This window comes from Odontesthes bonariensis, chromosome 17 (assembly GCF_027942865.1).
Source record: "Odontesthes bonariensis isolate fOdoBon6 chromosome 17, fOdoBon6.hap1, whole genome shotgun sequence".
Classification (NCBI taxonomy): Eukaryota; Metazoa; Chordata; class Actinopteri; order Atheriniformes; family Atherinopsidae; genus Odontesthes; species Odontesthes bonariensis.
This window is the reverse complement of record NC_134522.1, coordinates 26,197,919-26,223,294: the sequence shown is the minus strand read 5'-3', so window position 1 is coordinate 26,223,294 and position 25,376 is coordinate 26,197,919. Positions and strand designations below refer to the sequence as shown.

Here is a 25,376-nt window from a genome sequence, read left to right as displayed (position 1 = left end):
CAGGAACTGTATCTATCATATACACTGAAGCCACGTTGATGCTTTCACGTCGGCCAGACTTAACTTCGCTTGAATGACTCTTGAATTGTCCAATACAGCGCTTCCATTTAGTAAACCTGAGCTCAAGTCAACCAATAGCGATTCTGCTTTCCGGTAATGCCTCTCTTATTGGACGGACGACGACACTTTCAACCAATCATAGATCCTCAACAAAGAATCGCCATCGGGGAATATTTTTGCGTCATCTTTGCCATTGCGCCTGCGTCGCTGGGACAGGCAGGCGTTTAGCCAATGGCCTTCACTGTTTGGTGGGGTGGCACGCGCTGAGTCCACCTCTTTGAGTGACGGATATGTAATACAATCATATTCTGCTTAGTATGCGAGGAAGCGTGAGTGACAGCAAACTGCGCAATAAGAAACGACTACAGTAAGGTTAAATGAATTTATGGAGTTTACTGTCCAACCGTGGTGTAGTAACAAGGCGGGATTTACCGTTACCAAGGCAAGTCTCAATCTCGTATAAAGGGAATAACATGGTGTCCCAGAGGCTGTTTATGTTTACTTAAAGAACACATTCAAAGGGGCGTTTTGTAGACTCAACGAAGTTTTCTATGTCGTTTAAGTTTTTCGCACTTTAATTTTAATTGTATGTTCAGATTTACACGTCCAGTGGCATGTAAATCTCATATTTCACTAATGTGCCAGTCTTACAAATGGAAAGGGGGCTTCACTTTGGAAACGTGAGCATTTCCCTGGTGCTCCTGCTGTTGCTAAAAGCGCTCATAGGATTCGGGACTTCGCAAGCTCAGGGCTCCACTATCGGGAGGGAGTCGCAATTTGCCGCCCGGGGTTCACGTTCGACCTCGGCAGAAAATGGTGCAAGAGTCATGGAGCGCGGCTTGGAGAACGTAGGCACCCCGGTCACTGGAGCAGACGTTACCGTGGAGGACGACGAGAACGGGTCGGCAGGTGAGGCCGACGAATCATATGGAGAAAGTAACGGGAACGTCCGACCTTCAAGGTAATTAAATGTTTTTTAAAAAGTGTGGAAACGGACAGCTTGTGGCTAGACACCCATTGTCGGACACTTTCCGTATGTACGACATCCCAAGTGACAAGTCTATAAATACAAAGCGCTACTACGACTTTTTGAATTTTGTTAGCTTAAACGACCCTTTCACAGTTCTTGGACTTATATTTTTGGGTATCCTTCCGCCATAGCGCTTGTATCAAAAGTTGTGGTTGCGTTTGCTTGTGCACCACTAACTCATAAACTGCACGTTTCCTGTAAATATTCCCATAACAACCCTTTGTTAATGTTGAATAATTGTTGTGGCACTAATGTTTAGTGATGACAGTGGACAGTCGGAGCAGAAAAGAGGGCAAACGAAGTCTTGACGGACAATTGCGTCGAGGTGTCCGATAATGGGCGTAGACTTATCTTTTGAAGTTTGAATGGAAAATCGCATGGGAAGTTGACACAATTTCATAGTCGTCATACACACTTACCGATATATGATGTAAATTAGTGTTGAAATATTAGCAAACGAACTTAATTGTGTTGTGGAAAGAGAAGTGCTTTAGGCAGACAACAGTTAATAAAGCTTGGAAAGTGGTTGAAAAACACTCAATGTCATCTCCCAGAAAGTTTTCTGAGGCCCAATTTAAAGTTTTTCCTGCGCAATTTCAGCCGTGAACCTGGAACACGTCCTGAACTGACCCGTCTTTGCTGTTGTTTTGGGGTTTGTTAGAACTTGCATCGATACGGTAACGCGCACCCGCTCTCTGGAAACACACGAGCACGTGCGCTTTGAGGTCGACGCCGCGGTTGATTCATGTTCGATAAATAACAAAGGTGCTAATGTCAGGAGCTCGATTATAAAGGCCATGTCTGTCAAATGTTCACTTCTCGGTGAGGTCGTCAAGTTTCTTTTTCTGTTTTTTTATTTTTTTACAAATCGAAAACACTACACTGTGTTTCCGGCACGGTAAGGCAACCTGCCTTCTCACTTGACAACAGAGATAACGTCCCCTCTTGATGCGCTGCTTATATCCTCCACTCAGCACACAGCCCGCTTCTTAGCACAGAGGAGTTTTGTTTATAGAATTAACCGCAGTTGAACAGGAGTTTAAGACGAAGTGGTGGCGGCTGCGGTGCTTTAATGTGGCAGGGTTGCTTTTGAAGGCTGTGGATTGATGGCTCTGATCTGTTGCTGTTTGAATAGAAGTTGGGTTGATGGGAGTTCTGTTAAAGGGGAGGACGGGGGGGGGGGGGGGGTTCGCCGACAGTAGTGAAAACTTGCGGTAGAATCGAAAGGTGAACGTCTTGCCCTTTAGTCACGAACCCAAAATACAACTCTAACATGAAAACAGTTGACATGTTGTTATATTATCGTGTAAAGGCATTCCGCTCCAAAGTTTAGTGCCTCACACAAACCACAGCTGCTGCTGCTGCCGCCCAAAGTGGGATGCAGCTATTGGCACAGTGGGTACAGCATGGATTTGGTCTTCCTTGGAGTACAGTAGGTTTTGACGCCCACCTCAGATATTTGGTGCAGTGTGTTCTTCATGAGTGTTCCTCCTGTTATTTATTTATCTTTTACCAGGACCATTACAGACATCTTTGCCTGTGATATAGCCTCCTCCAATCCTTATTATTTTCTTGGTTGGAAGCATTGGATGTCCCGTGCTAAATTATTCTCTGTGTAGTAACCTAAACATCCTGTCTGTTTTCCAACAGGGAGTTTGATTGAAGTTATTAAAAAAAAAAAAAAAAAAAGCCTTGTCGGGAGTCGAACCTTTTGAAGACTCTGGTGGGGTTTCTGACCTTAAGGTTGAAACGTGCTGCTATTGCATCTACGCAGTGGTTAAAAATGCAGCCGGTTTCCCCCATTTTCGGTCAACCTTTTTTTTTTTTTTAAATTTAAATCTTGAGGCTCACTTTACAGCTCTCCCCCCAAAGCATTGGATATTCGCTCTTGCCTTGTTCTGCCATACAGACCCTGCTTTCTCACAGCAGGGAACCTCTGAGTAAGGAGGAGTGTGGTTTTAGTTTTTAATGTGTCGAACTTTGAAATAGACAAGAAGGGAAAAATATATGTGTAACTTTTTTTTTTTTTTCCACACTGTACAAACAAGAAGCGGCTATCTGTTTACGAACAGTGCCTCAGCAGGAGCAGAAACAAAGTGAAAAGTGTTATAAGTTGTGTGATAGAAACACGCCTTCCTGCCCGTCACCTGCGGTACGCCATCAAACAGCAAACTGAAAGTGATCAACAGAACAGTTCTGCTCCGGCAGAAGCAGGCTATTCCCCTGCCAGTCACCTCAGCTGCTGCAGGAAAACTCCTGAGCGTTGGTCTTGGTGCTGGTCACACCCTGCTGCTGCTGGCTGTCTGCGCCTCCTTCTCTTCCTATACACATCCCTCCGTTTGTCAGCCCTGTCACACTCTGCATCACCTGCTCTCAGTGTGTTTTCTTTCCTCTCACAGCCTTCCTCACGCGTTCGCTTACTGTTTGCCTCTGAGAAGTCTTCCATGTAGACCTCCACAGAGGTTTTTCTTCTAACACCAACGTGCGCATGTACGGCACAAGTCAACAAATTTAGTGAGCGAGTTAGCCGGAAAAGACGACACATTTTCTGCTTTTCTTGGGTCAATACGCTGTAAGACGGATCACACCCTCCCTGGTGCTGTGCCAAGGAGTTATGTCTTTTTCTGTTGAATGTATTCTCTTTGTCTCTCGCTCCTGAGTTTAGTCTCTCTCATCTTCCCCTTGCTGCCTCCCTGATGTTCTCACACTTGCGCATTGCTTTTTAATGCCACCCCTCGAGTATATATATATATATAATACCACATACAGTATGCTCTGTTTTCCATCACAAGGTAAAAGTCAAAATAACTCTTTCAGGAGAAATTCAGTTGTTCAGTTGTTGTTCTACATGTCATAGTTATTGGATGATGGTGAATTTAAAGAATAAAGAGGCAACCCGGCTGCAGTTATCGCCCTTCAGCACTGCATAGGTCAGCCTTTGGAGCACCTTCCACCCCTTCTTTCTGTGACCGACCTCTCTGTGCTTTATCAGCGCCTTCCTTTCCAAGTCAAACACACCTGATCCTGTGACGGTGACACCAACACACCCCTCATTTAACCCAGACACAGCGTCTTTGTTGCTCTTTTTCACGCCACCAAAGTGGCTTTACTGTCACGTACCACTTTTTCCAGGTGGAGGAACCCCTTTAATCTCGGTGCTTTGTTGACAGTATCACAACTTGAACAGCCTGGACCTCCAAAGAAGCCCTTTAAAAAAAAAAAAAAAAAAAAATATTTAAATTTACAAATTACATTTAGCAGTTGATCACTTCTAAAACAGTTTCTCGAAAGCAGCTCTCTGCTGCTCAGATGTCAACATCTCTAAGTTTCTGTCATTTGCACTTGTTTTTGTTCCCCCCCTCTTTGTATCCTGTAATCTATAAATATTCTAGATGTTTGCTTTGATCCGACCCTCAGATTGCGACGAGTGCTGCTGTCGTGTCGCCTGACAGCTGTCACGTCGCCTTTCTCTGCCATCTTTATGTCAGAAACTCCGCTCTGGAGACCTGATATTACACCTGTCTCAGCGCATGTATGTGTACGGGCATATGTTTAGAACCCTTTTGTGTGTGAATCATACATGTGATGGCGCTGCCAGCTTTGACGCCTCGGCAAGCAAGTGCTCCACTGGGCTCTCCAGCACCTCAGGGACCACTTGCAGGTGAGAGCAGAGAGGACAGTAGCTTTGTTTGAACCCCCCCCCCCCCCCCCAAACACACACACACACACACCCACACCCCCGGGCTTTGTAGCTGCAACAGCTCTTCTGGGCCACCTTGTTTGCAGGCCAGCTTCTACCAGCATACTGCTTAGCAACAGCCAATCGGCCAAGCCGGGTGATTTGTGGGCCAATTGCAGTCGGAAAGACGGGCCAGTGCTCAGAATTCGAGTTGGCCGCATGGGTCTGGTTAGAGTAAGGTAAAGGATGAAGTGAAGACACTTTTTTTCCTTTGCAGCTCTCCGTGTTTTAATAATAGACACAGTCCCCAAAATAACAGGTCAGGATGTAGATGTCTGAACTCCCTCTGGGAAGTTTTAATTGAGCCTAAAAAACGCAGTTCTTTAAAGTCAGTGTTTGTTGTAAATTAGCAAGGTTTGAATACATATTTCCGGCTACTAAACTCTGTGTCACTTCACACAACCTTATCTAATCTCTTTGGTATCACTTTCTTATGTAACCATGTTTTTATTCCTGTTGGGATTTTTGTTTGTTTAATGAAAGTACTTATTCTTTGTCATAATGTTTAAATCGGTTTCCTAAATGGATGAGCACTCGCTGATGTTGAAAGGCGATGACTTCCTGACGTCCTGTGATCTTGACTGACACCGTCCGGTTTACAGCAGAAACATCTGACAAGATTCCAGCGCTCTGTTTATAGAGCGGTTGAATCCGCAACCAGGTCTTCACAAATGTTCCTGCGAAAGAATACCGGTTTTCAAACATGATTATCAGTGGGAGTGAATTTATTAGGTCAGTGGCTATTTTGGTAAGTCGGCAGGACCCGTCTGGCAGCACTGCAGTATGGGTGGGGCAGAGGCAGAAAGGTGTGATTCTCTGAGAGAGACAGAAGGAGGGGGAAAGAGAAGTAAGGAGGGTAGGATGAAAACAGAGTTGGCTGATAGTCAGTAGGACCACGCTGTCTTGTTTTCACTCTCACCGACTCATCACTGCTTAGCAACAACGAATCAGATCCCCAGATCGGTGCTCCTTAACAGCCAATGAGCTGGCAGGAGCGTGGCGCCACAGAGTTTGGATTTTACCACGTGTGAGGAGGGGAAAGAGGGCGATGGCAACACTTTTAAATGGTGTGTGTTTTTCCTGCTAGTACTTTTTTTTTTCTCTTTCTTTTGAACCACACCCTTTGCTCTCTGCTGCATCGACGCTGATGGATACATTGGATTCTGCCACCTAAGTCCACACCAGGCTTCAGCTGCCCTGAGGAAGACATACAAATGATCGCTTGTTTATTTTCCCAAGTTCAGAGGGCAGTTATATAAACTCTGCCATCACATTAAAATGTGCTTAGGCACTGATATTATGTCATCTGTGTAATCATGTGATTATTGATGTCATGCTGGCTTGGTGGCACATTTATGTCACCTTTGTGTGTTTGTTGAGACGTTTAGTCTCATCTGAATGTTTATATGAAACATTATTGCACATAAACAGCTGCTTTTTACAATCTTCAGTGACCTGTATAAACCCTTCCCTGCTCTGGCTGTGGCCTTATGTTTCCAAATGGCCGCTGTTTCCTTGATGCAGCTGGTGGTGCTGGGTGTGGCCGCCTGAGAGCCGCATCCATAACTTTCTCCCCACGTGCTCCCCATGCTCTCGTATTTTTGCTCTGCCTCGCAGCGGCTGCACGGTAGGCTGAGTGGCAGCTGCGCGGCAGCAGAGCTCCACACTCCGGCTTGCGCCCAGGCTGCTTGCTGTTGCATGGTTACAGGCAGTCCTGCCCTGCCAGTGGCTTGGAGCTTGCAGAGCTGTCCACCCATTGGCTAAGCGAGGAGGAAACTGGTGTTTCCATTGGCTGGTGGGAAAGCGGCAGGCTTTCAGGATTGGTCCGGCTGAGGAGCTGGTGCTCCTTGGAGACTCAGCCTGTGTAAACATCCCAGCCGTTTCTTTCAATGGAGCGTGTTTACCAGAAGCTCGGTTTTGTCGGTGTGCGCAGACTGAGGCCGAGTGTCTCTGAGGAGCGGAGTCTGGTGAGAGCGAGGCTAATTGGCTCCCTGCTCCACCATACGCTTTGTGATTTAAGAAACACTCAGCACTATTATGACACTTTGACAGCATTAGAGACGAGGACGCTAACAGCCCACAGACTGTTGGCAGCGTCACTCGAGCCCTTTCTCCCTTTTTCCCCCTCTCTTCAAATGTCTTCTTCAGTGTCTCCACATCTGTCACGGTCGGCAGCAGCAGCAGCCCCACAGGCTACATGTTATCCCTTTGGTGCCGAGCAGAGCCGCGGTGTCTCGGGGCTCAGACGTGGTAAATAAATTGCCTCGAGTTGTAAATGATGCAGCGGGGCTGTTTGTTTTGTTTCAGTTGTTTTTTAATTAAAGCTTCGGTTCTATATTTGAAGTCTCTCCCTCTTTTCCCTCCTTTATTTTTTGTTTTCTACACTGGTATCATGATACCTAACTTTTAAAATGAAGCCCAACCCCCCCTCCTGCCCCACCACCACTACTTCTCATCCTTTATCTGGAGTACAAAGAGCCCACAGCAGCCTTTTGATCGTTCTCTCTGAATGAAATCTCCTGCTTTACCCTCCTTCTATCTCTGAGGATGAACTCAGTGCTCTCTGTGACTTTTACCTCACTTCTGCATTCACTGTATGACTTGTGAGGAGTAGTGCGGGGAGGGGTGGGGGTGGCGGGGTCCCGGTCGAGTGAAAGCCGCCAAAGCTTCCACCCTCTCAGAGAGCCGACTGCTTAGCAACAACCAATCAGCCTAATATTTTTGGCAGGGTCTGGCAGCCAATTGAGAGGGTGAGAGCAGGCTTGAGCGCTGTGTTTTTATTGGTGGCTGCAAGGAAAAACAATGTTTTTCTTAGCACCCTGCACTTCAGCGCTAGTGGTGAGGCTGATGATGCTCAGAGCAGATTTGGGAAGATAATCTCGGCTTTGATAGGGATGAGAGACACGTTGGCTGTAATTGTTCCGCGATCCTATTTGCATTTTTACGCGGACTGGAGTTGCTCCTTCAGATCAGCAAACCGTACCTCCCAGTAAATTAATGACTACAGTGAAGCAGGAGAGAAATGTTGCAAAAATTGATTTACACCCTTTGAAATAATCCTTTTAAGCCTTAAACATCCCAGTTGAACATTCCCGTTCCCTTTTATCACAGAGGATTGTTCGATAGTTAAAATCAATAAGATATTATAGTGAGTCATTAGACATCTCCTGCTTTAAAAGGTGTCCAGTGTGGTAAAACCACTGCTTTTATTTTTGCTATCGCAGTGCACATTTTCTCTCATTGCTGCTTTGTGAGTCTGCCGTGAAAGTGAACAAGTGTGACACTTTGCTCTACTTCAGCATCTTCTGTCTACTTACCCTGGAGGGAGGCAGTTAAACCCCTGTGTATCTCAACAGAGGGAAACTTCTCTCATCCCGACTGCTTGCATGTGAAGCAGCGGGTACTGGGAGATGGCGTGTACGGGCCCTCGCTGGTTAAATGAAGCTAAAAGCCCGGTTGACAGCTCCTCCTCTAGACGGATACAAATCAATAGTGGGGATGTGGCCACGAGCGGAGCCCCGCACATGATTGACAAGCAATGCGGCAGTAAGTCTAACAGTTAAGCGACGGGTGGGGCTGGATGTCTCAATTCATTAAAGTCAAGACTATTAGGAGAAAAAAAGGAAAAGGAAGCGCTGTGAACAGATATTGCTGCGTGGGCACATGAACAGCTATGAAATCCATTATTAGAATTGTTCTCTTAGTACTAAGTTCATTCACCTAATAAAGCGTTTGGTAAAGCTGTGAAATTAATTGGGGTAAAAATTCATCAGTGGGATACTGTATAATCTCCTCTCAGGGGTGAGGCGCGCCGGTGCTGCCGGTAGCCCCTCAGATGATATATCATGCAAAGCAAACACTCTTACCCCCTGCGTCTCATTTCCCCCGGTCGCAGCTGCAGTTGCCCGTTGTCAGCCAGCAGGGCTAATGAATGAAATATGTGTAAAACGGATTCATTCAGCATTACAAGTATTTTTGTCCGTTGAAAAAGATTTTCTTTTTTTTTCTTTAAGCGATGAAAATAACTTTTCCCAGACGCCCTTGAACGCACCGAACACACTCAAGGTGTGAGGTTTCAGTACAGTTTGAAAACTCCCAGTGATCAGTGAAAGTGGAACGAAGGGAGTTCCTGAAGGATGTTCTTATTTTCTCAATGTGCAGTTAAAGTTCAATTCAATTCAATTCAATTCAAAATACTTTATTTATCCCAGAGGGAAATTAAATGTTGATGTAGCTCAATTAAATCAAAGAGTTATTATAGATGCTGATGGCTGTGGGCAGGAAAGATTTCCTGTAGCGGTCCGTTTTGCATCCAAACTGAAGAAGCCTTTGACTGAAGAGACTCTGTTTTCTGATAACAGTCTCATGGAGAGGATGTTCAGGGTTGTCCATAATTCTCTTGATTTTATGCAAAATCCTTCTTTGCATTATTGTCTCCAGAGGTTCCACAGTCGTCCCCAGAACAGAACCAGCCTTCTTTATCAGGTTGTTGAGTCTTTTTAGGTCCCTGGTTCTGATGCTGCTGCCCCAACAGATGACGCAAGAGGAAATGACGCTCTCAACAACAGACTTGTAGAAGATCTGCAACATCTTGTTGCAAACCTTGAAGGACCTTAGCTTCCTCAAGAAGTACAGTCTGCTCTGTCCTTTCTTGTAGATTGCTTCACTGTTGTGTCTCCAGTCCAGTCTGTTGTCCACATGAACACCAAGGTATTTATATTCCTCAACCACCTCCACTTCTTCTCCCATGATGGAAACAGGGTTTGATCTGACCTTGTTTCTCCTGAAATCTACAATCATCTCCTTTGTTTTGTTAACATTCAAGATGAGATGATTGTTCCCACACCATGCCACAAAGCGGTCCACCAGCTCTCTGTACTCAGCTTCTTGTCCATCTCTGATACACCCGACAACTGCAGAGTCATCTGAATATTTCTGTAGATGACAGGAGTCTGACTTGTACTGAAAGTCTGAAGTGTACAGAGTGAAAAGGAATGGTGAGAGTACAGTCCCCTGTGGTGCTCCTGTGCTGCTGATCACCTGGTTAGACACACAATTCTTCAGTCTGACAAACTGTGGTCTGTTTGTCAGGTAGTCATTAATCCAGGTGATTGTTGAGGCCTCCACCTGAGTCTTCTGGAGTTTCAGACTAAGCAGATCAGGCTGGATTGTGTTAAATGCACTGGAGAAATCAAAGAACATGATCCTCACAGTGCTGCCTGCTTTATCCAGATGACAGTGGGTTTGTTGAAGCAGGTGTATGATAGCGTCTTCAACTCCAACTCCATGGCGATAAGCAAACTGGAGGGGGTCCTGATATGTGCTGGTTTGCTTACACAGGTGGGTCAACAGGAGTCTCTCCAGGACCTTCATGATGTGGGATGTCAGGGAAACAGGTCTGTAGTCATTGATGTCTGAAGGGTGAGTTTTCTTTGGTACCGGAACCAGACAGGATGTCTTCCACAACAGTGGTACCTTCTCTTGGGTCAAGCTAAGGTTGAAAATGTGTTGCAGAATCCCACAGAGCTGCTCTGCACAGGCCTTCAGGACTCGGGGGCTGACACCATCTGGACCTGCAGCCTTGTTCCGGTTCAGTCTTTCCAACTGCCTCTTCACCTGACTTCTAGAAACAGAAAAGTGGGAGGGGGAGGCAAAGGGGACAGCAGCATCTCCTGATTGGGTTGATGACAAACTAGTGGAAGCAGAAGAATCCATGACTGAGGTGGAGGTGGAGATGTTACAGGAAAGCTGTGGGTCAGAGGAGGGTGGGATGTCTCTTTGGCTGGGAACAGGAGGGGAGGATGGTGAGCTTGTTCCTGAACTGAACCTGTTGAAGAATGTGTTCAGCTCATTTGCTCTGTCCAGACTTCCATCCATCCGATCCTCCCTCTGCTTGAGGCCTGTGATCTTCTTCATTCCTGACCACACATCTCTGATATTGTTCCTCTGCAGTTTACTCTCAAGCTTCTTTCTATACACCTCCTTGCTCTCTCTGATCTTGACTTTGAGCTGCTTCTGTATACTCCTCAGTAACTCCCTGTCTCGCTCCCTAAAGGCTCTTTTTTTCTTGTTCAATAGTTCCTTTAGCTCACTGGTGATCCAGGGTTTGTTATTAGGGAAGCATCTCACTGTTCTGGTGGGGATGGTGTTGTCCACACAGAAGTTTATATAGTCAGTCACACACTCAGTCATGGCATTAATGTCCTCTCCATGTGGCTTACAAAGAGAAATCCAATCAGTTGCATCAAAACAACCCTGTAAGGCTTCTTCAGCTTCCTCTGACCACTTTCTAACAGTCCTTTTTATGACAGGTAGTCTCTGGACAAGGGGTTTATATGCTGAACAGAGAAAAACAAGGTTGTGATCTGATTTTCCCAGGGGAGGTCTTGATTTGGAAATGTATGAATCCTTGACATTTGTGTAAAACAAATCCAATGTCTTGTTTTCTCTGGTAGAGCAGCTGACAAACTGTTGAAAAGTTGGCAGTGTAGCAGAGAGTGAGGCATGATTAAAATCACCAGATATTGCCACAAAAGAATTGGGGTGTTGAGTCTGTATCTTAGCAACAACGGAACTGATGACATCACATGCAGTGTCGGCAACAGCTGAGGGTGCAATGTAAACAGCCACCAAAACAACACTGGTGAACTTTCTTGGCAAATAATATGGACGAAAACTTACTGCCAATAGTTCAATGTCAGGACTGCAGATACGACTCTTCACAGTAACATGTCCTGGGTGACACCATCTGTTGTTGACAAGCACTGCCAATCCACCCCCTTTCCTTTTCCTGCTACTATTTAAATCTCGATCTGCTCGTACAGTCAGGAAGCCCGGCAGAGAGACGCTGGAGTCGGGTATATGATCCTGTAGCCATGTCTCAGTAAAACACATAATGCTACATTCCCGATATTCTTGCTGAGTCCTTATCAAGGCTAAAAGTTCATCCAACTTGTTAGCTAACGATCTTACATTGCCCATGATGCAGGATGGCAGAGATGGTTTGAACTTCTTCTTTCTTTCTCTCCTCTTTGCTCCTGCTCTGCATCCACGACGCCTCCTTTTCAATTCCAGTGGGATTTCTGGCTTCAGTTGACGAATTATTTCTGCTTTTCCAATGTTATTCAGCTGCTCCCTGTTGTAAACCACCTTGTTGCTATGGTGATGCATCATGACAAAAGAGTAAAATATACAAAAGTATTGGGAAAAATTAATCCAGCTGCACAGCATCCAAGGCAGGAAGGAACAGTTGTCCAAAAAATGCAATTTCTTCCAAGAAATAACAGGAATGAAATTTAGAAAAAAAGAAAAATCTCAATGTGAGGTACAGAGCTACTCCAACATGCTGCCACCCTCAGCAGCGCATTCTAGAACAAGTTGGTGAAAATAAAAAACTTAATGTACAGAAGAGTATTGGGGTCACTATTTGTTTTTGTTTTTTTAATTTCTCATTTCAAGAATAAAGCCAGGACATTGAGTATCAAGTGAAAATGTGGAGAATAAACCTTTCTGCATTATCAAATCGGGTTCAGAGGTTGGCTTCGTGCCTTCTGCCAACATGTGTGCATCTGAGGGACAGAGAAATCCTTTCACAAAGTGGTAGAACTGTAGGCTGCCCTCCATAACGACATGGTGACTAAAACCATCAAAGCAACCGGCGATAGCGACGCCGTACAGCTTCAGCGTATCTCAAGAATTCACAACCTCCATGTTGGGACCTTTGTTGTGGTAATGCCTGCGTGTCAGATAGTTGCCTGCTCGAGCTCAGTCTGATCATCCATCTGACTGTGTTTTGTAATGCAACGCATCCTTCTCTGTATCGCATGCTTGTGTAACCGTCTATTCTATACCAGCTATTTCAGGTTGCAGGAATGTATTCCTGTTTGTCGGGTTTCTCCCTCTAAACAGACGTAATTCTCAGCACGAGCCCTATAAGGCTTAAACGTCACGCCACTCTGCGTTTATGTGCTAAAGGAGAAAGAATGTTGTCGTCACTAAACTCTGTTCTAAGGTACAATGTCACACAGCTGTATCGTTGACCTGTGTGCTCCCGCTTGTTTGAGGTCATTTCAGAGAATCAACTTCAATCTTTAGATGTCAGATGTATTCTCTTTAAACTGTGAGCTGTGCATTAGCGCAGGTTTTATTATTTATTTTATTATTGTAAAAGTCTGTTGCTCACAGGCTTTTATTTTGTAAAAGTCTGTTGCTGATTGCTGCAAAACCAGAAAAGAAAGTAATCGGCGGATCCACCAAACATGGAGAAGGGTACGGAACTTTTACTCGGCCATTTTCATTTTAAAGTTCTTCCAGACGGCGGAGTCGACAGAACCAAAGTCATCTGTAAACACTGCCAAGTTGAATTGTCTTCTCAGCGTAGTAGTTCCAGTCTAAAATATCACTTAAAGGCAAAACACACAACTGATAGCAGCAAGTCATTCAAGGAAACAGACAGTGGAGCGAGGCTTCTACATAAAAACTACATAAAGATGCTGATGTTAAAAGTGTGTTTGCACAACAAATGTTATGGCACTTTCATTCATATGGCAGCACATTTAAAATAAAACTAAATGCTAAAAGCTATTCACTATTTTTGAATTGCATTTTTGGATTTTGCGTACAAATGTGATTAATCGTGATTAATCGGGGAAATCATGTGATTAATTAGATTAAAAATTTGAATCGTTGCCCAGCCCTAAAAAAAAGCCTACAGAGATATAGTGCCTTGGAAAATGCAGGATAGGGCTTCTAAGAGTGTTACTTGTTCTGTTAAGCTGCAATCACGGTACCTCATTTTGGGAGTATATGTTGAAGTGTCTGTGCTCTGTTCATAGGTCTCTTGTGATCATCAGTACCCTGGATGGGCGGATCTCAGCCCTGGATCCTCACAACCAGGGCAGGAAGCAGTGGGACCTAGATGTTGGCTCAGGGTGCTTGGTGTCCTCCAGCCTCAGCAAACCTGAGGTAGATCAAGATGTGTTTTCATTTCTTTTGTTTGTATCCATTCATCCATATTCCATCATCATATCATCCGAAAAAAGGAAGTTCGGAGTTATTTTGAACATGTCTAAAAGATTCTACTTAATTTCTCTCTGCTGTAACAGAGTGTTAGTGCCGGTCTTTGTATAAATATTTTACTAGTAAAAAATGGTAGATTACTGCTCTAAATGATGTTGTAGAAACATACACCAGCTACAGTCCCTTAAACAGGTAAAAAAAACAACACTGTTAAGAATATTAACAACTACTCGATTTAAAAACATGTCATTTGAAGGTTAAGGGGGCAGCGTCTCCTGTGTCGTCCGCTGAATACAAACAATCTGTCACGACTTTCTTCCTGCCGACTGTAAGACCAATATTTGAACTCGCAGCACTTTGAAGAGTCAGCCGTTCCGTGTACACACACATTCAGATGCAACATACACCAGACACACTCTCCCCACCCCCCCACCCGCATAAATCTGAGAGTAGCTGTTTCGCCTGGAGGATTAGCCTCTTTGTTGACTGTAGTGGTTTACACATACAAGCACAGTGAAACACTGGGCCTGCACATGTACACAGAAGCTTAAACCGCCCACACCGACGCGCAGAGAGCGGAGCGCAGCCCGGAGCGAGAGCAGAGAGCCCGCTCTCTAAAATCCATGCTGGAGACATGCTCGTGGTTTGCTTTGATGTGGACTCGCTCTGTGTGAGAGTTTTGCCTCAGGGAAAGAGGCCCCCCGATGCTAACAAGGGTCTGGGTAGCTGCTGGGTTTGGTTTAATGTTGGTCTGCCAGTGCTGGTGAGAAGACATGTTTGGATCTGAGGAACGCTCCGGCTCAAACACGCGCACAATATAACAGGCTGATGTAGACTTATTCTATGGAATATAAACACATTTGACAGGCAACGGTTGTTTTTGCTTGGATCGTATCTGAAAATCAGCCGCTGTATAGCTGATTTAGGTAAAAAAAACGATCTTATCGATCTTTCGAAAAGCCACATAAAAGAAATGTGAACTGGACATTTTTCCATAGATTTGAAGTGAATAAAACGGGTCTGTGTTGTGTGGCCCTGTAGTCTTCTTCAGATGAAGAAGTAGCTTCCCTAACCGGGAAACTAACTTTGAGTTGAACTGTGGTGGAAATCCACAAATGACCATAAACTCTGGGAACATGTGAGATATCACATCTGATATTGTTTGCCGGCTCAGACTGAAAATAGTTGAGCGATTACGATCGTGTCGTATTAAACTTTACCGGCTCATACAGGATTCACTGAGTTGCTCAAAAAGTCGTCATCAAAAAAGGGAAAAATCTCCTTGAGCGAGTGTATTATCCCTCCAAATTTTAACTGCAAATCAGAAACAGTCTGCCAGAATTCCATTGCTGTTGTCAGAAAGAAAATTTCCCCCCATCGCACTGAATAACTAAGACATCGGTCCAATCTAATGTCTTAGTTTTATCCCATTCCCTTCATTTCATGTGTCCTCTTCCCCCTTGAAACTGAAACTAATCCACTGGGGGAAATGGTTAAAATATTCCACCAACACCAGAATCTGATCAGTCGTTGCAGATTCCTTTTACATAAACAGATGCAACATAAATGGGTGCTGCGATCTCTCTTATACCATTTTTATACAGACATTAGCATGCCTATGCTTTTTTTTTTTTTTTTTTTTTGGAAAAGCAGGTGCACCCCCTAAGGCAGAAGGATTAAATCCTCTCTCGCTGCCACTTGTTTCCTCGCAGATTTGCCAAAACCGAATTACATTCAATAGCTACTTCTTCAACAGGAAGGGATGAGGAAATCTCATTGCTGTGCTGGTTATTGGCATCTGTCTGCCGTCGTTTAGGGTATATCACAGAGGTTTAAGAAAACACAAACACTAAGAAGACTAAGCCTTAAGAATACACCTGAAAAATCTCTGTTAAGGACTGTGTTACCTCATTCCATCTCAGAATGAATCAGGACACACTTTTAGCCTTGTATAGAACCCTCTTTCTATACAGTTATGTTATGGTTTAATTTTCTTTTTTTTTCTCCTTTTGATTAAAAAGGTTATTGCTTACACATTCAAATCTTGTCTTAGTTTATTTTGTTGCATGACATAATTTTGTTGATTCAGTGAAAACGTACACACGCACAGCAGGAAAGGTCAAACAAGAGAAGGAAAAACAGAAGAAGACAGCAGCACTGTGATGCTGAGACTTTACAGGAAGTGCTCAGAGTCACAGACATTTACACATGTAGCATCCTCTTGCGTGCTCACGATGTGACGGATGCTGACTGTGTGTGTTTGTTTGGGTGTTTTCGCCTGTTGGCTGACAGTGGAACGAGCCGAGACGCCCGCCGGCTCCGAACCCGTTGACTCGCTGTGACGTCGCATGTATGCGTGTGTGTATGTATGTCTTTTGCAGGTGTTGTTGATGCTCATGTACTCGATTATAAACTTAAATCCCGCTTTGCCCTCTCTGGCCTCTGTAACCTGGGATGCTCTGTGTGTGGTGGGGGAGATTTCCCCGCTGGCTCTCACCGCCTCCGCCCTCCTCTTCCTACTGAGCGCGTAGCAACGGTTTTATTGGTGCTCGCCGGGTCCCTGAGACACCAGTCTGCTCGGTGATCAGAGTCAAAGGGGGTTCTGCTGTCATGCTATTGGCTGGCCTCAACATGCCGGAGCGGAAGCAGCCAGTCACCTGCTGCATCCTCCGGAATATGTCGTCTTCTTTTTTTTTTTTGTTAGATAAATGGGTTACAAGAGAGTCACAAACAGCATTGTCTGCAGAAAAAAAAGCCATCGGGTCAAAAAACAAGGAGTTGCTCCTGGGTGTTAGAGGGGGTTGAAGGGTATCTGTGTGTGTGTGTGTGTGAGGGGGGTGTCAGTGACTCATATTGTATGGGCGGAGCTAAAGGGATGATGGTTGTGGTGGTGGTGGAGGGGGGGTGATTAGGGAGGTGAGGTAATGCTTTAGACCAGAGATGATGTCATCACATAATAGACATTAGACCCATGCTCACTCCAGGATGCACACACTTGTGTGCCTCTGCTGGCATGCGGTGTGATGGATTTGATGGATTGTTACTCAGTGACAAATGCTCGATTACCTCTCTGTGCTTATTGGGACAGGCAGTAACTGTTCTGGCTCAGTCAGGGAAATGGAAATGGCCAGTTAGGTAGTATTTTTTCCTCAGAAAGTCGATCTTTCCTCCAGGTCCTTTGATTTTGTTTTTATTGCTTTTCCTGCCTTTACGGTACCGCTCTCACGCTGTCCTCCTCCTCTGCAGAGGAGCACTAGGTTAGCCTCATGTGCTAACAGTGGCACATTAGCATTGGATGACAGGTGACGCTGTTTGACAAGGCCGCTGGAGGATCAGCAGCAACACACCGACACTCGTACGCCACGCTAACTGTCTGACAACCCCCCACTCTGAAGCTACCCCCGTCCCTCCTTTTTCCCACGGGTGGAGTGTGATGACATGATTCGTAACATTAAATAATCATCATGCTCATTTGGATGAATGCCTCCATATTAAATTGGTTGTATTAAAAATGAATACATTGATGAAACAATAATAATGACATGTATTAATTAAGCTCATAGAGTGCGTTGTATTAAATCTACAATGTGGTGAACCAAGTCTGTCACTTTGGACTGAAACTCTGCACACTGAAGGTTTCTGCAGCCATCAGATGATTATCTAAAGATGAATGAATGACTGGTGTCTCGGAGTGAACAAACACACGCATCCCACACATTCAGAAAAAAGAAGAGGGTAAGACTTGAATGATTCTGAGTTGGAGCTCTTTAAAGATTAATAAGCTCATGAAGCCACAGCGAAAGGAGGCGTTTATGCTGACAAGTCAATTTCTTTTTGAAGTCCTTTGAATAAATTGAACATTTACTTAAAAAATGCAAATATCTAAGCCCTTGTTTTGATAATATATATATTTTTTAAGGATGTGACAAAAGCATAAAAGATCACTAAACCCTTTTAGAGATTGAGGCAGTTTTATCCGAACAGACGGACAAAGACATGCCGACAAACAGATTGTGGGTGGGCTGATCGAATACAATTCATCAACATCAAAGGATGCCTTTTCGTTGGCTTCCATCGGCGGGGGGGCGGGGGGGCATACCGTATCTTTTTCTCAGACCGTTTCTTTTCCTGTTGCCAAAGTGTTTAGTCGAACCTTCTCTTGTGAGACTTCTGGCTTTGTTTTTCGTGCCGTTTAAAAACTGACGGGGCAGTCTAAATAATTGGGGGAATGGATTCAAAATTTCAATTTGGGACATTGCTGCAACATTTTCAATATGCAAAATGGGATTTCAGATGAAGTAGTGATATACTTCACTTTTTACAAGCTGAAGGTTTCCTGGGCTGTTTTAGTCACTTATCACCCTTCTGTGGACGGACTGTCTCAGGATTTGAGAGCCGTCAAAGTGATCCAACGTGCTGAAAAACCTTAACGTGTGGACAGACCAAAACCATTTTGAGCTCCGATCTTATGATATTTAAAGGCCTGGTCAAACCTGGTTACAGAGAAATAAATGTCACATAAATTATTCACAAGACATCTCTGGGGGATTTTTTTATTTTTTTTTTTACAGTAAGGTAGAAGGTAAGATACCCTGAGCAAACTCCGAAGTCTGAGTTTAAATATGCTCGTGGTGCAAATAGTTATTTAATCATTGCAGAGTTCATGATTTTGAAAAAAAAAGCTGAAGCTGACTGCTCCAGGCACCCATGATACTGGTTATTGTCTCCTTGTCAGAGTGATTGTTAGGATGTTTTTTTTTTTTTTTTTATATATTTCAGGTTAAAGGGTTTGAAAATTTCTCCTATTACCGTTAAAGAACGACACTAACTTTAACTGACACGTGTGCCTCATTTCCCGTAGCTTCGCTACTTGCTGATGTGTGGTTTTTGTTGGAGAATCTCTCACGTCAGACCGTGTGGCAGAGGAGGCTAACTGGTGTCAGAGCACTGAACCAGATCAGAGAGATGGATTAAAGCGTCAGGAGCAGCATGACTCATCCACAGCTCTGAGAATTTCCCCCTTCTGCTGTAAAGCTCTGTAAAGCAGCCTCACAGCCACACCAGCGTGGTGTGATGTTATGGTCAGATTGGTAGCCCCCTTCTTCTTTTTCGCTTTTCTAAATTCACTCTCCAAAGCTCCCCTTCCTTCTCAAAAGGATGACATCACTGCATCACAAAGCTGCTTCCCTGACTTCAGTCTGATAGGATTTCCAGACCAATCGACAGGTTACAGCTTTGAACCAGCAACAACTGACCAAAAGCCAGCATACCCCGACTGACCCAAAAGCTACTGTTGCATCACTAAACGGTCGAAAGACGCGAGTCACAACGTGGATCTCCAGAGGACGTGATTTTTAAGTTTCCGATCACCTTCTGTGTGCGATGTCAGCAGTGTTTGCAGAACCTTACTGACCCTCTGACAAGCTAAAGCTTTGGAGGTTAAATCAGGATTAGGGTCAGGTTTTTGCAATGATCTCATCCTTGCTGCTCCCCCCCCACCCACCCACCTCACCTCATACACTCACATTATCCAGGATTGCACACTTTTACAAAGATCCAAGTCAATTACCTAAGCTCTTGGTTGTGTAATGGTTCCAAGTCTGTGGCCTGAGTCCAAGTGTGCGGGGGCTAAAGCGGCTGCCGTGGGGGCGGTTGAGTGTCGGCCAGTCTGTTTGGGAAAGTGCTGTAGTGTGGGCTTGGAAATAAATAGATAAATAAATGAACTACAAACTAAATAAATAAATGTATTATTTCTGTTTTTATAAATCAGATCTTCCCTGTTTAGCCTAATTTATTTGCCTTTTCACCTTATTTACATCAACTCGTTTCTCTAGTTTTGAGTTAAAGGGTCTGTAAGACGACAACAAAACTAACCTGATTTCATGTTTTTTCTTTTTTTTTCTTTTTGTGTCCTGCAGGTCTTTGGCAATAAGATGGTCATACCCTCACTGGATGGTGCCTTGTTCCAGTGGAACCGGGACAGGGAGAGTATGGAGGCAGTGCCTTTCAGTGTTGAATCCCTGCTGGAGTCGTCCTACCGCATCGGAGAGGACACAGTCCTGGTCGGGGGGAAATCCCTCACTACTTATGGCCTGGGGGCCTACAGTGGCAAGGTCCGTGAAACCGCTTGAAGTCCAACGTGATAGTTTGTTCATAGATGAGTGTAAAGACCACAGAATGACCCTCCTTGTTATCTGCTCACCTCAGATTCGTTACATCTGCTCTGCGGGGGGCTGCAGCCGCTGGGGGGATGACGAGGTGGAAGGTGAAGATGTGCTGCTGCTGCAGAGGACTCAGAAGACCGTGCGAGCCATCAGGCCTCGCTCGGGAATGGAGAAGTGAGTTTTAGTCAGTCAGCCAATCTGTCAGTGCCACTGTCAACCTGAGTCATGGAGCAGCTACTGTGTCTTGTGTGTCAGAGAGGTCCACTGACACTCTACTGACTTCCTGTCAGCTGCATTCAAAAATAAAGTCAGTTACTATTCAGCCAGTAGACGTTTACATTCACTGCTGAGCCAAAACACAACCCCTGACAGATGAAGTGACTGACACTGATTATCTCATAGCAATGCCACATGTCAATTCAATTCAATTCAAAGTTTTGTTTGTCACATGCATAGTTATACACGGTACAACATGCAGTGAAATGACCTTTGACCGCCGTCCACAAAATACAAACTATAAACTATAAAATATAAACTAGGTAGCAAAGTAACATTAATAGAAAGTTAAAGTAAAATTAAATATTCCTAAATTAGAATAGTAGAATATCAAATAAAATATATAAAATATATAAGCAAGATTAAAATACAAAATAAGATTAAAGATATATACATATAGAATAAAATAGAGTACAAAATAAAGTAAATATATGTATGTGCACAAGTTAAAGTCCGAGATATGTACACCGTGTGTGCAAAACCGCAGATTTGTGCATGTGTGGGAGTGAGGTGTGAGCGAGAGAATGTGCAAAAAATGCAGTTCGTTGTGTGACTGTGCAAAAAAAATGCAGTCTGGTTGTGTGTGTGAGTGAGGTGGTGGACTAGTCTCTGTTCTCATTCAGGGCATGTCATGACTTTGGGAGGTGACGGAAGTGAGCAGTCGGTTCTCGCTGTCAGTATTTGTGTTTTTCTCAAACTGTGTTCTACCCTTCATGACTCAAGGTGGAACTTCAGCGTTGGGAACTTTGAGCTGAAACTTGTTCCGGAGATGCAGCCTGGAATGAACTTCTTGGAGGGAGATGTAGTGAACGGTGACACCTGGAAGGAGAGTGAGCGAGTCATCACCGATGAACCAAAGGACAGAGAGCAGACGGAGAGCAAGCAGAACCAAAACCAACATCTGGACCTCCTCATCAAAGTGTCTGTTCCTGATTGGAAGGTCATGGCCTTCAGCACGGAGCCCAACGGACGGCTGGTCTGGGAACATCAGGTGAGACGCTTTACAACAGCAGGAGTTTGGTGCGTCTCACTGTGAAGATCAACAATATTTCAACTTATTGTTTGTCATGTCTTGTTGTGCAGTTCTGCACGCCCATCGCCTCTGCTTGGCTGGTGGGTGGCGGGAAAGTCACACCGATCAGCCTGTTTGACGACACCGCCTACAGCAGCCAGTCGGAAACTGATGAGGAGGTAGAAGAAGATGCTGAGAAGGACCGGGGGGCTGCAGAGTCCAGTGTCTATCTCGGTAAATTCCTACAAACGCACTTTTTTAAACACGCTGCATTATTTCTGAGCACCGTCCTGTCCTGATAAATCTGTGTATGAGGTCCATGTGAATGTAGCGCACTGATGACTCTTTTGCCTTTGTTTTATCAGGGATGTTCCAAGGGCAGCTGTACCTGCAGTCGTCAGTAAGGATCTCTGAAAAGTTCCCCTCCAAAGCCATCGGATCGGAGAAGGATATTATTCCCTTACCCACCATCAAATGGAAGCCACTTATACGTAAGTCTTTACATGTATATTCATTAGCTGCTGTGTCTAATCACCAAGGGAACTACGTTTGTGTTACTATATAAAGGGAAAAGTGAGCAAAGACAGTCTCAATCATTGTAGTTTAAAACCCAGAGGTAAACGAAAGTGTTGAAAGAAGTCTTTGATGTCATTTGGATGCTCTGTATCCATATGAACCGAAGCTTTGCCCTTTATTCCTGAACAGTGTACTACTACCGAAGATGATTTCTGTGGAACTTCTTCATTTGTCCTTGCAGATTCCCCCTCTCGAACTCCAGCTCTGGTTGGCTCTGATGAATTTGATAAGTGTCTGAGTAATGACAAGTACTCCCACGATGAATACAGCAATGGAGCCTTGTCCATCCTTCAGTATCCATATGGTAAGAACCTAATCACGCAATTCTGCACCAGCTAATGCAGTTTTCAAAACAAAGTGAAACCAGGACATAATGAATTTAAACTCCACTGACTGATATCTGCCTCTTCTCGCTGTAGACAACGGCTACTACTTCCCCTTCAGCAAGCGTTACCGGGAGAAACGCGAGAGTGCCGTCAGCCTGATAAAGGCAAACGAGGCGAGCGCTGACAGTCGCAGGAGAAAGGACCCCGTGCTGCTGCTGCCCTGGTGGAAGGAGATTCTTGGGACCATCATCTTCTGCATCGCCGCCACCACCTACATCGTCCGCAAGTTCTTCCACCCTCCTGCTCCTGCGGCCTATGTGCGGGTAAGACCTGAAACAGCCTTTAGCAACGGGCAAGAGTAACTTCCTGAAAGTGACTTGCTTATCAGATAATGTCACAATTTAATCCAAAGCTTTTTTTTCCCTTATGAAATTCTCAGTACCAGCTGATTTTAACGTGTCGTTACTGTCCTCTGTCTGTTCCTCAAAGCAACGCAAAGAGTCGGAGACACAGTGCCAGACAGACAGCAAGTTTGACCTTGAAGTTGTGGAATCCAAAGAGCCAGTTGCCATGGAGATCCGTTCCAGTGAATATGTGTCCAGGTAATTCGCTAACACGCCGTAAAGCGGCATATTCCCCTAGCAGGTTGTTTCTGTAATGACTCTTTTGTAACTTTTCGCAACACTCCCACTGCTTCAGGAATTACCACCCTAACACTTAAAAGTCAGAAGCAAGTCTCACTTGTTCAAGGTGTAGCTACAGATGGAGCACTGTTACCATGGTGACCAGTGATCTTCCAGCCTGCCTCGATAGGACAAGACAGAGATGGGAGATAGGAGTCGTAGCAATGCGTGATTGGGCAACTCAGCTGTTTGTCATCAAACGAAAATGACCTGGGTTCACTCCTTGTGGAGACGGCCCCACCCAGTAGCACCTGCCACACGGTCGGAGTGTCACCTTACATCACTGCCAGGACGATGTTTTTTTTTCCTTTGGACCTCCAAAATATGATCAGCACCCATTATTTAAATGCACAGACTTTGCAGTCTGATCGATGGAGGAGAATAATGCTTCTCCACTCACCTCAACTCCAAGCAACAGTGCGATTTAACACATTCTCTCTTTTTTTTTGATCCGGATTAAAAAGATCAGCACCCCACCCGTCCCCTTCTTTGAAAGCTGCAGCAGCAGTCCATTCCAATTACTTTTGCCGACGAACTTTCCCGAAATAAAACCCGCAGCTGTTGCAGCAGCTGAGGCAAGCGAGAGTCCGGGCTGTTAGGAGTGAGACGGAGATCAGGAAGCGAAGCCTGAATCCCACGTGCCCTCACGCTTCCTAATAGAGACAACCTTCAACCACTACGGAAACGGAGCAGGGATGCTTTGACAGGGCGGAGCGGAGTGTGGCGGTTTCTCTCTCTAACATGGACTTTTGAGCTCTTCCTGATTATTTAGACTGCAACCTTCCAACATGTCAAACTCCTGCTGCGGAATATGATTTCAGTACCACGTGGTCCCAGAATAAATGAATACCTCAGTTGAAATGTTTCTCTTTATCAGTGTGAACGGTAAATATTGTTCAGCCCCATATTTTTAACCTGGCAAATTGGCGTCCAAGGAGCCTTGGCAAAGAATTTGTTGGTTATAATTCCTTTTCTGGTAATCACCTTTTTACCACTTGATAAGCTCCCCGGAGCACAGTGAATTCTGTGCTTGTGCTCTTTAAAAGTGCCAGGTGATAAAGTAGTTTTTACTTCTTTCTTTGTTCTTCTGTGCACAGCGGTAACCAAAGTGTCTCTCCCTTTAGGTACCTGACAGACTTTGAGCCAGTGCAGTGCCTTGGCCGGGGGGGGTTTGGTGTTGTGTTTGAAGCCCGCAATAAAGTGGATGACTGCAACTACGCCATCAAAAGGATCCGTCTGCCCAACAGGTAGTGCCTCACGCTGGCCACGGCGCTCTTCCTTGCTCGAGGCTATTAGCTCTTCCATCATCTCCATTTCCTTTAAAGCTCCTAAACTGAATTATATAAGCAGTGGCCTACTTGTTAAACCAAGAAGAGCCAAAACTCACATTCTGAAACAAATATTACAAGCTTGGGAATTTATCGCTCCGCTGAAGCAATTTTGCATTCTTTTACGCTTCAGCACTGTCGAGTGATGCATATTCTTTTGAATATTTCCACACCCTGTGTCTTTATTGAGGTGCTCATGAAAGCCTTGCTGTTTAAAGCTAGCTTTATCTTATGTCATTGCTGTCTTTTGTATATTTTCGTAGAAAATGCGCCACAAAAAACAAAAAGAGTTGATTTGGAATTTATTTGATTTGTTTAGACTATAAGATTTCCCTCTAATTTGAATTTAAACCTCTTATCTCTCAGGGAGCTGGCCCGAGAGAAGGTAATGCGAGAGGTGAAGGCCCTGGCAAAGCTGGAGCACCCGGGGATTATCCGCTACTTCAATGCCTGGCAGGAGAGCCCCCCTGAGGGCTGGCAGGAGGAAATGGACCAGAGGTGGCTGAAAGACGCCAGGTGAGCAGGGTGTTGCTATCTTCTGTAGCTCAGCAGTCCCTCTGAGTTCTGTTAGAGTGGAAACTCATTTAAAGGCGTCTCCTTCATCTCTTTTAGTACCACTGACTGGCCAATGAGCTTCCTTGACCACATGGAGGCGCTGTCAGTCAAAGTCCCCGTGTCCAGCTCCCTGTCCCCTGCCTCTGGGCCCGAGGGGGACGCTCTGGAGGCGTCTGTGGATGCACGGGTCCTCCTCTCCAACAGCATCGTGAGCTTCGGTGTCGATGACGGCGAACTGTCCTTCCAGCCGCTGCTGGGCCACGACAGCCTGATGTCTGAGAGAGACAGCCAGGCCGACCCCGACGCCTCGGACAACCCCCACTCTTTCGAGCTCTGCCCTCCACGTGGCCCCAGCGACTGCACGTCCTCTTCCTTCGACATCGTGTTCGAGGACTCCGGTTGCGATCGAGACGCTGACGCAGACACAGACTCGGCTTCCAGCGCTGCCGGTCCGGGCACGCTGACAGAGAAGAACAGTTCGTCTTCCTCACACACCAGACGACAAGAATCTGTCCCAAACTCCTCTTCCACTCCTCCTCGGCCAACCTCGCTCACCCTGGCTCTGCCCACATCTCCTCCAGCCCAGCGGGTCCAGCCTTCCCCAAAGGT

The 25,376-nt window shown here is 45.2% G+C and overlaps 1 protein-coding gene across 1 annotated transcript in view; it reads left to right on the top strand.

Annotated features, from left to right (window-relative positions):
• Positions 1-473: 473 nt before the first annotated feature.
• eif2ak3 (eukaryotic translation initiation factor 2-alpha kinase 3) overlaps positions 474-25,376 on the top strand; it is a 30,621-nt gene continuing 5,718 nt past the window's right edge. Inside the window, exons 1-13 of the mRNA XM_075447683.1 lie at positions 474-1,021; positions 13,664-13,793; positions 19,766-19,960; positions 20,055-20,185; positions 21,011-21,278; positions 21,371-21,533; positions 21,665-21,790; positions 22,057-22,179; positions 22,295-22,524; positions 22,691-22,803; positions 24,009-24,131; positions 24,579-24,728; positions 24,825-25,374. Coding sequence (XP_075303798.1) covers positions 714-1,021; positions 13,664-13,793; positions 19,766-19,960; positions 20,055-20,185; positions 21,011-21,278; positions 21,371-21,533; positions 21,665-21,790; positions 22,057-22,179; positions 22,295-22,524; positions 22,691-22,803; positions 24,009-24,131; positions 24,579-24,728; positions 24,825-25,374 — 2,610 coding nt within the window. The 5' untranslated portion in view covers positions 474-713. The remainder of the gene's footprint in view (positions 1,022-13,663; positions 13,794-19,765; positions 19,961-20,054; positions 20,186-21,010; positions 21,279-21,370; positions 21,534-21,664; positions 21,791-22,056; positions 22,180-22,294; positions 22,525-22,690; positions 22,804-24,008; positions 24,132-24,578; positions 24,729-24,824; positions 25,375-25,376) is intronic.